Source organism: Archocentrus centrarchus, chromosome 5 (assembly GCF_007364275.1).
Source record: "Archocentrus centrarchus isolate MPI-CPG fArcCen1 chromosome 5, fArcCen1, whole genome shotgun sequence".
In the NCBI taxonomy this organism is placed as follows: domain Eukaryota; kingdom Metazoa; phylum Chordata; class Actinopteri; order Cichliformes; family Cichlidae; genus Archocentrus; species Archocentrus centrarchus.
Window position 1 is genome coordinate 31,588,391 of NC_044350.1, and position 13,860 is coordinate 31,602,250.

The window sequence follows — 13,860 nt, forward strand, 5'->3', positions numbered from 1 at the left end:
CGCGGGGTAGAGGAGTCTCGCAAATTCCTAGTGGGCTAGCATTTTATGGCTTATTGGCAATATTAAAGCACTCAAATATATTAAAAATATAAAATTGTCAAGATCAGTGGTATTTGTTTCTACAGAAATACAGTACTGGTGTCACTTTTATTCACGAAAGTAATTTCTCCCCCGTCCGATTCGGGAAAAGTGGTAGAGTCCAGAGGGCGCGAGGTTCGGAAAGCGTTTGTTTACGTCCGCGAAGAAACGGAGACCTAACACGTAAAAATTCAGGTAAATGTTCGATAAATATGACGGAGCTCCTGTGCATCCGTTAGTGGTGCAGAAGTGTGTTTTTAGACACACTTCGGCCCTGTAATGGGATATATTACGGGGCGTTAGCTTTGTTGTTTTTATTGCGTTACTTTAGCTAGGTCTCACAGCTGGGAATGAAAGCAGCGTCACCAGAGTTGATCTATTTGACTGCTCTACGAAGCCGTGGGATGGGTGATTACACTTTAAAAACCTAGAAAAAAGGATCTCTGTAAATTCAGTGGTTCCACAGTCACCTTTTCACAGCTTCAGTAACTTTTGTCATCACGCTGCTTAATGTTTTCCTCACAGCTTCGTAGTATTACAGCATTACAGAATCAGACATCTCATCCCGCGTGTTTTTATCATGGCTTGCGTGTCGTAAATTACTCATACTCTTTTATGACAGTTGTATTATAATCCCTCTTATGCTGTTTCATTGTATTCATGTTGCGCTGATTTTTGTGAGCCTTTTTGTGACCATTGTAGGTTAAAAGTCGATAGATGTGTGTGTATGTATCAGCTTTAAGTGGACGTATAATGCTTTTCCCTATTTTGTGTCACATATATATATATATATATATAATATACTGTTACAATGATGTACACATTAAACGAAGTTTGTAATAATGAGTCTCTGGAGCTTGAAAAAGGCGACTGGACTTCTTTTTGTTTCTTGAAGACGTTTCACCTCTCATCCGAAAGGCTTCTTCAGTTCTCAACCAAATGGTGGAGAGACCCAGGTACAGAACCAGCTCACCCCAGATCAGATTTGTGCACTTTTAGATCTCTGCCTTACCACAACATATTTTAAATACAATGATGGATTCTACAGACAGAAGCATGGATGTGCCATGGGCTCCCCAGTGTCTCCCATTGTAGCCAACCTTTACATGGAGGAAGTGGAAAGTAAAGCTCTTGGTTCTTTCAAAGGGATGGCACCTAGCCACTGGTACAGATATGTAGATGACACCTGGGTCAAAATCAAAACCCAAGAAGTAGAAGCCTTCACTCGTCACATTAACTCAGTGGATAAATACATACGTTTTACCAGGGGAGGACACCAGAGATAACAAGTTACCATTCCTGGACTGTGCGGTGCTTATCGAGGAGATGGAAGCCTCAACATTGAAGTTTACCCGGAAGCCCACACACACAGACCAGTATCTCCTCTTTGACTCCCACCACCCTCTGGAACACAAACTTGGGGTGATCAGGACCCTACAACACCGTGCGGAAAGTGTTCCCTCTAAGGCAGAAGGGAAGCATAAGGAACACACACATTAAGAAAGCCCTCAAACATGCGGTTACCCCAACTGGGCCTTCATCAAATCAGCTAAGATGCACAGGAATGAAGGCCAAACACAAACTACAGAGAATGGGAAGGACAAGAGGAACAACATTGTCATCCCATATGTGTCAGGCTTGTCAGAGAAACTCAGAAGAATTTTCTCCAAGCATGACATCTCAGTATACTTCAAACCAAGTCACACCCTAAGACAAAAACTGGTTCATCCCAAGGACAAACCCGCCAAACACAAGATCAGCGATGTAGTGTATGCTGTTCAGTGCAGTGAAGAGTGCTCGGACCTCTACATTGGTGAAACCAAACCGCCTCTTCACAAACGAATGGCACAACATAGAAGAGCCACTTCGACAGGACAAGATTCAGCAGTACATCTGCATCTGAAGGAAAAAGGGCACTCTTTTGAGGATGCCAATGTCCACATTTTGGACAGGGAAAACAGATGGTTTGAAAGAGGAGTGAAAGAAGCCATCTATGTCCACTGTGAACAACCATCATTGAACAGAGGAGGTGGATTACGTCACCAACTTTCCCCCGCTTACAGTGCTGTCCTGAGCTCCCTTCCCAGACGTCTCAACCCCCATTCACACCTTTGTTCCAGTGACCTCAATAGGCCACAAGAAACAATGGAGCGGAGTCCTAAGTTGGTTTCAACTGAAACCACTGATTAAATATGACCCACGCCCCCTTCACACCTGGGCACATGTGTTCAAGCACATGATCAATAGAGGGTCATAACCACCTCCAGGGGACTACGCCCACAGGGGTTTAAATACCTGGGTCTCTCCACATTTGGTTGAGAACTGAAGAAGCCTTTCGGATGAGAGGTGAAACGTCTTCAAGAAACAAAAAGAAGTCCAGTCGCCTTTTTCAAGCTCCAGAGACTACTATGACCTGGATAACTGAGAATCTACACAGACACTTTGGAATAATGAGGTCATCTTATGTGCAAGTAATCCCTGTGAGGAGAAAAGCTCAGGCTTTAGTCTGCTCTAAATGCTCTTTCAGACACTTTGTTTTCTACTCTTGGATTTATGATGTCAGTGAGAGCAGCTTTTGCTAATGAGGTCGTCTTCGGCACGGAAGCCCCTCAGAAAAACCTCCCCGTTCATACCAGTCAATCAGATCAAAGTTAGCTTAAAGGGCGAGGAGTAGAACAGCTTGTTTAAGACATAGGATAAAATCAGCCCAGTGTAAAATAAAAAGAGATTAATTTGAACTGTGAATCAATGCAAAGCTACCCTGGTAGACTCCAAGAGTCATGGATTCAAATCAGTTCACTCTGCAAAGCTGGATTAACCTAAACTGGGGCATGCTCCCATTAGTTAAGAGAAGGAAATGGCTTCTTCAGAATAATTTTTATAATAAATCATAATTCTTAGTTTAAGTCACCATTATTTTTTTATTGCATCCAATTACAAAATGATTAGGTTATTAACCGCAGGTATAAAAAAAATGTCAGCAGTGTCTGTGGTGTAATGAGGTTGAGCCAATTCTGCAAATTGAAGAGATGTAATTCCCATCCAAATACAATTTTTCTGAGCTTTTCCCCTGTACATTTATGACTTTATTCTGTAAATTTCAGATCCATAATTTATTATAAATTATTATAAACTTGTCGTGGAAAATTGACTCTTTTGTCTTGTAAATTTACCATTTTGATCTTGACCTTGAAAATTGACAAGTTTAGTCCTACAGATTTTTCTTTGAGTATTTCCTTGCTCTTCTGGGTCTATATTTGTTTTTTTGTTGTTGTTGTTCTTTTTTTAACTTAAAATGGTTGTAACATGACACTGAAAGTTATATTTGTGTGTGTGTGTGTTCTTTAAACTATATTATTTGGTGTTTATCCCTAAGATGGAGGAGAAGATGAGTGATGAGAACACAGAGGAAATGATGGTACTTGAGGCTCACATCAAGCATCTTCAAGCTGAAGTTGAGGAGTTGCAGCGCCAACAGCAAGAAAACCATAAGGAGATAGCGTTTCACTACACAGGACAAATCCAAAATGCCCTGTGAGTTTAATTATTGTTCTACATTTCGAAATCTGTCTCACACTGGCTTTCACATTCAAACGATTTACAGCCTTATAACTTAAACTACTTGCCTTCAGAGCGTACATGTGCGGAGAGAGACAAGCAGGAGGGAAGGAGATGGTGCTGTCCAGACTGAAGGAGGAGGTGGAGGAGCTGGAGGAGGATCTGAAGCTGCAGACAGAGATGAATGGCATCACTTTGAACAGCTGCACCGCAAAGACTCTACAAAGCAGTAAGAGCATCGTCTCAAACCACAGCCTTCACTGTGAGATGATGATGTTATGAATTAAATAAATTAGAATTCAATCAAAATATAAATCAGATGCATCATTAATCATTTATATCACATAGTATTTCCATTTTTTCCAATAATGTTGTCATGTATAGTTTAGTATGTGTCACGTTCCGCGAAAGCAGACCGTGTGGCGTGTGTGAAAGATGAGGACACAAATGCAGGACTCAGAGGCAGGCGGACAGGGATTAACAAAAGACAAGCCTTTATTATGGCTGATACCATCAACAAACAAACCAAGGCTGGAAACTAAACTAAAGAAAATCAAAACTGGGAAAGATTACTAGGAGCACGGAGAACACAGGAATGGACACTGCATAAATAATATTCTTTCCGAACAAAATGCACTGTAAACTTTAAGGTCCTGTCGTGCTTTTTGGTATGAAACAGTAGACCTAATGATAACTGCATTTGTGTATGTTAGGTGGCAGAGAGCTGGTCCAGCAGCTCTCCTTATCGGGTATCTGCTCTGAACTGGTCTTCCAGGTGGAGTTTCAGCTCTCTGAGCTAAAGGTGAGTCATTTTATTTCCCTCCATTCTTGTTTATGGATTGTTTTTGTTTTTTTTTTCCAGTCTGAAACTGCTCATCTAAATCTTACTTTCATTTTTTTTTCTAACCCATATAGTGTCTGTTTTCTTGCCTTTTGTTGTAATAAATTGTATTATGTCTAATGTTCCATTAACTGGGAAGTTATGCTCATGAACCCATGAACCCATTATTATTGGCCAACACTGGTTTCTTAGTTATCAGGTAATGAATATCAGTTATCACTGTCATTATCAACTTAAAAAGTGCAGTACTTGCCAGTTTGTACTTGTCATGTCTGTTATTCAGACCTGGTGTTTACATCCAGTTAAATCTGCAGGTCATAGATAAGGTAGACTCAAAGGCCATCAATCATGATAAATGAGACACGATTATATTCTTCAAAAAATTAGAAAAAACTATGGTTGCAAATTGGCACCTGAGCTTCTGCAATTAATATTATAGAGCTGTGTAAATTTGTAACATGTGTAAAACTTTAATTTTACTTCACATTAATCTTCTACAAATGAAACTTGTCTCAGGCTTTAAATAAAGTAGATCAACAAATTCTCAGAGACTAAAGCCGTGCTGAAAAGGTTTGTGGTAACATTTTGGAGAGTGCGCGCCTTTCTGGAGTGCTGCATCCGACCAGCAGAGGGCGACAGAGCCATGCTCAGTGTTTCCACTGTAGAGAGCAACGTTCATATACCCAGCCCTACATCTACACTTATTAGAAGCACATTTTTGACTGTCACATTTAAAAAATAAATAAATAAATAAAATAGATGATTCAGCATCAGCTAGTAGTGTAAATATAAGGTTATACAGTCATTTAAATTTTATTCTGCAATATTATGATCAATAAACCAGCTTCATGTTGATCCAACAGTCTTCTGGTTTTAACTTTAGCTGAGATGACCACCAGAGAAGCTGGGTGAATGGAATAACTTCTACGGCCAACCTCGTGAAGACATTTAAGATACAGTTTTCACCCATACCTTTTAACATAAGTAACTCATTAAAAACATTAATTGTTTGTTTTCTGGCTTTAATTCTGGCTGGACTGACTGTTAGAGCAGGCAGATGGTTTTATTAAAGCTTTTCTCCTGCATGGCTCACAAAATGTTATTAAAAAGACAGTTATCCAGGGGTTTTGAACTTGTTTTAATGAGGATATTAATCCTCATTAAATTTTGTTGATTTGAAACAGTCTCTTCTTAGTCTTAATTATAGTTTAAGGTTTACTGACCTTTTTTACTGCATAATAATGTGGATTAAGCACAACTTCCAGTAACCTTAAAATGTTTTGTTTGTTGTAACACATTCAAACCAATCACGCGTGTGTCTCCAAATATGTTACACCTTTCTCATCAACACAGAGAAAGTTGTTGAGATGTAAGCCAAGTTCAGCAGAAAGGCTGGAATCGGGGAACCAGAAGACTGTTGGACCCACATGGCTATCCTGAAGCTGAGAAATGCATTTATTAACGTGAAAGTTAAATAAAAAGCATAGTTGCCTCGTTTATTTAGTTACTACACAAACTGAGGAGTAAAAATTATACACTTTATGCTTTTGAGGATGTTCTTCACTCAAACTATTTCCTTTAGAATATCAACAGTGGCTTTTCCAGAAAATATTTTCCTCAATTTTATAAGCTTGAATGGTCAGCTTTGTTTTTCTTCTCATTTTCAGAGAACTGAAGAACAGATAGATTTGATAAGACTATCATGTGTTACTGTCACTCAGATTTTGCTTCTGATCACATTCACAATGTTGAAGAGATACGAGCGAAGTGTGGCATAAAAACTTGACCTGGTTTTACACCATATTGTGGAAAGTATTTGCTCGTCTGTCTTCACACGCATATGAACTTGAGTAACATCCCATTCTTAATGCATAGGGTTTAATATGTCGGCCCACCCTTTGCAGCTACAATAGTTTCAACTTGTCTGGGAAGACTTTCCACAGGTTTAAGAGTGTTTATGGGAATTTCTGACCATTCTTCCAGAAGCACATTTGTGAGGTCACACACTGATGTTGGAGAGAAGGCCTGGCTCACAGCCTCCTCTCTAATTCATCCCGAAGGTGTTCTATCAGGCTGAGGTCAGGACTCTGTGCAGGCCAGTCAAGTTCTTCCACACCAAACTGGCTCATCCATGTCTTTATGGAGCTGCTTGGTGCGCTGGTGTGCAGCCATGTTGGAACAGGAAGGGGCCATCCCCAAACTGTTCCCACAAAGTTGGGAGCATGAAATTATCCAAAATGTCTTGGTATGCTGAAGCATTAAGAGTTTCTTTCACTGGAATTAAGGGGCCGAGCCCAACTCCTGAAAGACACCCTCACACCATACCACCACCCCCACCCCCCCCCCCCCCCCCCCCCCCCCCTTGGCACAATGCAGTCAGACAGGTACCGTTCTCCTGGCAACCACCAAACCCAGACACATCCATCAGATTACCAGATGGAGAAGTGTGATTTATCACTCTAGAGAACACGTCTCTACTGCTCTAGAGTCCAGCGGCGACGTGCTTACAACACTGCATCCGACACTTTGCATTGCGCTTGGTGATGTAAGGCTTGGATGCAGCTACTGGCCATGAAAACCCATTCCACGAAGCTCTCTCTGCACTGTTCTTGAGCTAATCTGAAGGCCAATGAAGTTTGGAGGTTGGTAGCATCGATCGACTGCAGAAAGTTGGCGACATCTGCGCACTCTGCACCGCAGCATCTGCTGATCCCACTCTGTGTGGCTACCACTTCGTGGCTGAGTTGCTGTCGTTCCCAGTCCCTTCCATTTTTTTAATAATACCATTTACAGCTGACTGCAATTTAGTAATGAGGAAATTTCACAACTGGAATTGTTGTATAATCAAATTATAATTCAAGAGGAGATTTAGAGGTTCAGTCACCTCAGTTGTATTGTTCCACTTTTGTGAGCTCCTACAATCAGGCGACAGTGAAATAAAGAACTCATTTGTTGTTACTGAGTACAGGATGGTGTGTTATTTCCTGCAGGACCGTGAGAGATCAAACAGGACCATCGTGATCTGAACGTGGTGCTGGACTCAAGTGAGCTGCAAAACTTCAGCAGTTTCTTGTCAAGGTATGAATTATCAGTTAACCTGTTATGTGTTCTAGGCGACTGTACTCGAAGGCAGCTGCTCATCACAGAGAGAGCAAAGCATAAAAAAATCATTAAAAACTGAGTCACGGGCATTTTTAGGACAGACATTTCTTAAAGACATTATAGTGATCCACCTGGTTGGTTGCATAGAAAGTGACAGAAAAGGTAATGTAATGGATGAAAAATGAGACATGTTCTTTAACTTCCATGCCCTTGGCAAATGCCTGCAGTCAGTTTGTCATTTATTTACACTCTGTCTGGCCACCTCCATATTTAATACTGGTTATATCCCTGTCAGAATGAAGCTGTCTGTTTAATTTAACTCGAGTGTTTATTAAATTAGTCGAAACTGTCAAACAACAAGCATCTGTATTCCAGCTGAACCTTTTCAGTCACACTTCTCAACACGGTGAGCCTTTCCAAAGACGAATTCAAGCACAGGTGTCACTCATTAACTTCACAAAGGCCAGATTCCTTTTAGGTGTGTGCATACGGCGCAACACCTGTAAATGGAGCGGAGCCATCTATAATATTAATTACACCCATTCTTTTCCTGCTGTGACTCTCCAGTGTATCTGAGCTGAATGTGGTATTATTATAGGTTTACTCAGTGATGTTTGGAGCTTTAGTCACTGTGTTTTCCCCACCAGGTGCTTTTTACACAGCAAAAAAAAATGTTAATTGCTATCAAACCCAGTGGGGTTACAAATTATATTTCAGCGCAGAATCCCCGTTTAACCTTTAATTAGAATTCTTCTTTACTTTAAATAGCGTTCAACCCCTATTGTCTTCTATCAGCAGAGCAATTCAGGTTTATTTATATAGCCCCATACCACAAAAACGGTCACCTCACAGCACTTTTATTGTAGGGTAAAGACCCTACAATATTAGAGAGAAACCCCCAACAATCAGTGCTTCACAGTGGGAAGGAAGAACTCCCTTTTAAACCTCCCCAAGCAGAGGCTCAGGAGGGGGGAGTCATTGCTGTGGGGGTGGGGGGGGTGGGGGGTTGAGGTTTGAGAGTTGAGAGGGGAGACAGGACAAAAGACACACTATGGGAGAGAGAGAGAGAAGAGCCAGAGTTTAATTATTACTAATACCGGTTTTTAAATCTAAATGCAACAGTGGATAGGATAGTGAAGAAGAAACTGCTGAGTGATCATGGGAAGCCCCACCCAGCAAACTAAGCCTATTGCAGTCAAACTACAGGCTGGTTTAAGGTCACCTGTCCTTATAGTCAGCCCTGACTAAAAGAGGAGAATTTTAAGCCTAATCTTAAAAGTAGAGAGAGTGTCTGTCTCCTGAATCCAAAACTGAGAGATGATTCCACAGGACAGAGGGGCCTGATAGCTGAAGGATCTGCATTTTGCCAAGTGTAAAGTTTGGTGAGGGGGGGGGGGGGGGGGGTGGGGGTGTTATGTTATGGTGTGGGGGTGTTTTTCATAAGTTGGGCTCGGCCCCTTAGTTCCAGTGAAAGGAACTCTTAATGCTTCAGCATACCAAGACATTTTGGATAATTTCATGCTCCCAACTCTGTGGGAACAGTTTGGGGATGGTCTCTTCCTGTTCCAACATGGCTGCACACCAGCACACAAAGCAGCTCCATAAAGACATGGATGAGCCAGTTTGGAGTGGAAGAACTTGACTGGCCTGCACAGAGTCCTGACCTCAGTCCAATAGAACACCTTTGGGATGAATTAGAGTGGAGACTGTGAGCCAGGCCTTCTCTCCAACATCAGTGTCTGACCTCACAGACGTGCTTCTGGAAGAATGGTCAAAAATTCCCATAAACACTCCTAAACCTGTGGAAAGCCTTCCCAGGAGAGCTGTTATAGCTGCAAAGGGGTGGGCTGACATTATACTAAACCCTATGGATGAAGAATGGGAGTTCATATATGTGTGAAGATGGATGAACAAATACTTTTGATAATATAGTGTATGTATATATATTTTTTTTCCCGTGAACTACATTGTTGCTGCCTGCTCAAAGGAGGTTTTATGATCATTTGTATTTGTTTGTTTTTCAGTTTGATAACAGGATCCCTCAAAAGGTCCGTTACAGATTTGACCAGAGGTGGGGCTTGGCCCAACTTAGACGTGATTACTTTTTTGAGTTGATCTGGATCCAATAATATTTGGAGGGATTGTTTTTTTTTTTGTTTGTTTTTTTTGCCATTACAAAATGAGTCATTGGATGTTGGACGTTTCATATCATATCACAAATATATATCAAAATAAGAAATAAGAGCAGTTGAATATTAAATCAATAACCAATACTGACAGTACACAGTGTATTTTTATGTATTTTGCTGTGCAGCTGTGCTGAGCTGTGTTTGTTCCTGTAACGTCAAAATGATGCTCCCTTTATTTGTGGACTAAATGTGGTGTTTTTATAAACCCAGGTACATTTCTGTACCCTATAACTGCAGTGTGTCAGAAAGCATCGGTCTGTCAGTGAATCAGCAGCAAAGAGCAGAACTCTGATTTGCTCTATATCTGAGGCCAGACCACATCTGGATTGTGTGGCCCGGTCTGCAGAATTTGGCAAACAACAGATGGAAAAATACTCGAGATAATGATTCAAGACACTGCTGCCTTGTCAGAGTGTGTGTGTGTGTGTGTGTGTGTGTGTGGTGTGTGTGTGTGGTGTGTGTGTGTGTGTGTGTGTGTGGTGTGTGTGTGTGTTGTGTGTGTGTGTAAGAGAGAGAGAGAGAAAGTGAGTGTGCCCCAATCAGATGGATAATCTTTGTAAAATCAATGTGGTCTGAATGTTAAAGATAAATACTGACAGCAGGAACTTTTGTTCATTGTAGCAGCAGGCATATGTTGGTTTTTTTTTATATATATATAAATTATGTTGTCGCCCTGTCTCAGTGAAGTGGTTTCTGTTAGTAATAAAAGTCACACAGCCCTGCTCTGTGGCCACCCATGTTTTGATGGTGCTTATAGTGCAATACAGAATTCCTGCAGTTAATCATATAAGGCTGAAAAAAGTCTTGAAGTTGAGAAAGATGCTTTGGATCTTAATTATTTGCTAAATATCACGAGTCAGTTTGTACCTTTATTGACAGCAACTGCCAGGCAGGTGAAGTTATGTTGTGTGTTGGCAGCTGTATTGTAACGGGTTAAATTACAGAAGTTTCAGAGCCACTGATGTGTCAGGAAACTGCAAACTGTGATTAAAGTCAGTGTAGGAGCAGGAGACGTCCATCAGTTCTGCCTCTCGAAGAAAGATTTGCTTTTCTAACACTTGTTGCTTTAAGTTGGAGCAGCTGTCATGGCACACATGCATCATTTGTAGAAGAGGCATCCAGTTATTTGGAGAACATTACATTATTATCATTGGTGATGACCCCAACCAGATGGTGTGTGTGTGTGTGGTGTGTGGTGTGTGTGTACGTTTTTTTTTTAAATAATTGTTCTCCCAGGTCTTACTGGATAACAAGGTAGTTACCTCACTACCAGCACTGTTTGACTCTACACTGAATATTTTATCTCCTATTCAGAACCAGTAGGACCACATCAGTCAAACTAGGCACCAGTCCTCCCTCTCCCTCTCTCTCTCGTCCTCTTTCTTTCTGGTACTGCTCCATTATATGGCAGGGTGCTGCCATGTTTCCATCAGCCCTGTGTGGAATAACAGTCATCTGGAAACATAACCCGGCTGCCGTCTAGCCCCGGGCCCCCATGGAAAACTCTGGAAATCCTTTAGCTGAATGTCCCAGGCTCACTCAGACGGACCAAAACAAAGACTTTTTTTTGCCATTATGACATACAACATATTATATAGAAGAGGGAACTTTTTTCTAACTACCTCTTTAGACATATTGTATTGCTTATGTAAATATATTTAAATTATAATTAAATGTAATCACAAAGATGGCTCTCTTAAAGCTGTTTTTTTTTTTTTGCCTATCATGTTAGAATATTATGACAACAGTCATTTAAATTGACCTATCTGGGCTGCCTTATTTGTTTAAAGTTAAGTGTTTTTGAGGGAAAGGCATATTTTCAGGGTTTTAAGCGGTTTCTGGATGCGTTAGGTGATTATTTGGAGGTGAACACTTTTATTAGGCTCATCTGTGTTCCACTTTTCTTCCTGTTTGTCATGAATTTATTTCCTCTGTAGCAGAAAAACACCTTACCTGAGTCTTTACAATCTCCTACAAACTAAACTGGCCCTCACCAAACAATTTCACTGCCGATTACCTCTGAGGACTCGTCGCAAATGGACTCAAAACAAACTTAACAATTTGAAGTCTACAAATAAACTCGCAAACTCTCCAACAGTATCTCAACTTATAATTGTACATTTTAATGTCTACACAGTTTGCATAAACACTTTGAGTCAGTATTTCCAGGCCATAGCTGAGACCTGCGATAACTTAAAAAACTTTCTTAATGATTTTTGGATTCTGCCTTTTTTGGCCCAGAAGGCTGAATGGGCACACAAAACAAGGGGAAGGAGGTGCACAAGGTCCCTGTTTAGAATCAAACTATGAATGTTAAACTCATGTGGCATGAGCTGGAACCAGTTGGCTACTGGGTGGGTGGGGGGGCTTAAATAAACCGCTTTAGTGATCTGTGCCATGCAATTTCAGGGTAGAGGAGAGCAGGGATCTTCTGCTGTTCTTCAGGACCTTAAGGACTTTTTCAGACAGATGTGATGATCGTAGCAGAACTTTCCAGCACTTCCAAGTAAGTGAAGACACACTTGCACCAAAATGGACTCCTCACAAGTTTAAGCACCTGACACTATCAGCTAACTGGCTATCAGACCCATAAATAAAGCTAGTAGGCACCCTCTGCTACCTTTGAGCAGGCTAAATAGGCCATTGTAATCAGTGACAGACACAGAGCTCATGTAGACATCTAGTGGTCATGTGAAGAAGTGCACATACACTATGTAGTCAAATGCAGCATTGTAACACGCTATAAAAGGGTACAGTTTAACTTTAATGTTATTTTAAAATTTAAAATGAGAATTTCAGGTGACATAGAAGTTATTATCTCCAGATATGAATTCAGTTATGCCTTAAAATTTTGGGTTGTCCTTTGGTGTGCTTTGGGCACAAAAAGTTTGAAAACCACTGCACTGATAACATCAAGCCACATCACATTTTGTACTAGTGACGTTGCCAAAGTTTATCTTTAATTGTCTGTGTATGAGTCCACAAACACCAGGGACCGTTTGGGCTCGTTGCTTGACAATATTAGAATTTCTTGAGTGGGGTTTGTGTCAAAGACTTCAATCTCTTTTGTGGCCCTCGGTGGACTGGCTTCAGGTTGTATATCATAAAACAGTATAATTAAAGTATAATTCTGGCGGTCTGGCCTGTTAACCCCCAGTGTCCTATTCCCTGGGCTCTGCTACTAATAATCAGAAGAGTACATTTCATGAAGAGGCTGCGTTTCCTTATCGGTACATTGTTTTTGGAGATGTCTGGTCAAATATGAGAAGAATTTTGTGGAAAAACATGTTCAGGTTAAATGTGGTGAATGAACAAAGAGAGGCTGTGTGGCTACCTGGGTGGTTTGATATAGATAAATAAATGTGCAAAATCACAATTCATTTTCTTATTCTGTGTTAGTAGTCTTCTTCTCATTTTCAGAGAATATCTTTTGTAAAGTGAAAATATCGTAGTTATTGTTAGTTCTTCTACACCATGAAAATATAATACCTCCAAAAAAAAAGTGACACCTAATTCAGAGCCTGACATTTGTTAGAAGAATGAGCGCGCAGAATAGCATGGGTTAATGCAGTAGGTGTGAAGTGGTGTCAGCATGATAAATATCAGGGTGGGACTTTGTTGAAGAGGTAGCAGTGAAATGTCAAATGGTGCATCAAGCTGCAGAAGCAATGTGGAACCTATTCTCCTGTTCGCTTAGAGAATGCAAAGTTCTGCCAAGTTGGCCGAGCCGAAGGAGGATTAACCCACATTTTCCATACTGGTCTGTGTGCTCCAAACTCTTATTTTGCTTTACTTGCGTTTTCTTCGGGTCTTGTATGGAAAAACAAATTCCCGTCGTAACTGTTATGTATTCCGTGCTTTATGACACACAGACAAAACACATACTTGCAGGAATAAACACATAAAGTAAAGAAATCCAGGAGCTGCCGTATATTCTCACACAGGAATCTTCAAGTTTTTTTTCTTGCTGGTGGATCAGCCGGTCGCTCTTGTACATAACAGCTCGTGGCTGGCAACAAACCGTTTCAGCTGCTAACGCCATTTCTGTATGTGGACAGTTAGATGTAACTCTCTGATCAGGATAGACAAGCA

The 13,860-nt window shown here is 40.8% G+C and overlaps 1 protein-coding gene across 1 annotated transcript in view; it reads left to right on the plus strand.

Annotated features, from left to right (window-relative positions):
* The first annotated feature begins 147 nt into the window (after positions 1 to 147).
* The window catches only part of cenpp (centromere protein P), a 114,448-nt gene continuing 100,735 nt past the window's right edge, over positions 148 to 13,860 (plus strand). The window contains 7 exon segments of the mRNA XM_030730425.1: positions 148 to 273; positions 3,455 to 3,612; positions 3,711 to 3,865; positions 4,350 to 4,438; positions 7,468 to 7,492; positions 7,495 to 7,555; positions 12,178 to 12,274. Of these exon segments, the coding sequence (XP_030586285.1) occupies positions 3,455 to 3,612; positions 3,711 to 3,865; positions 4,350 to 4,438; positions 7,468 to 7,492; positions 7,495 to 7,555; positions 12,178 to 12,274 (585 nt within the window). The 5' untranslated portion in view covers positions 148 to 273.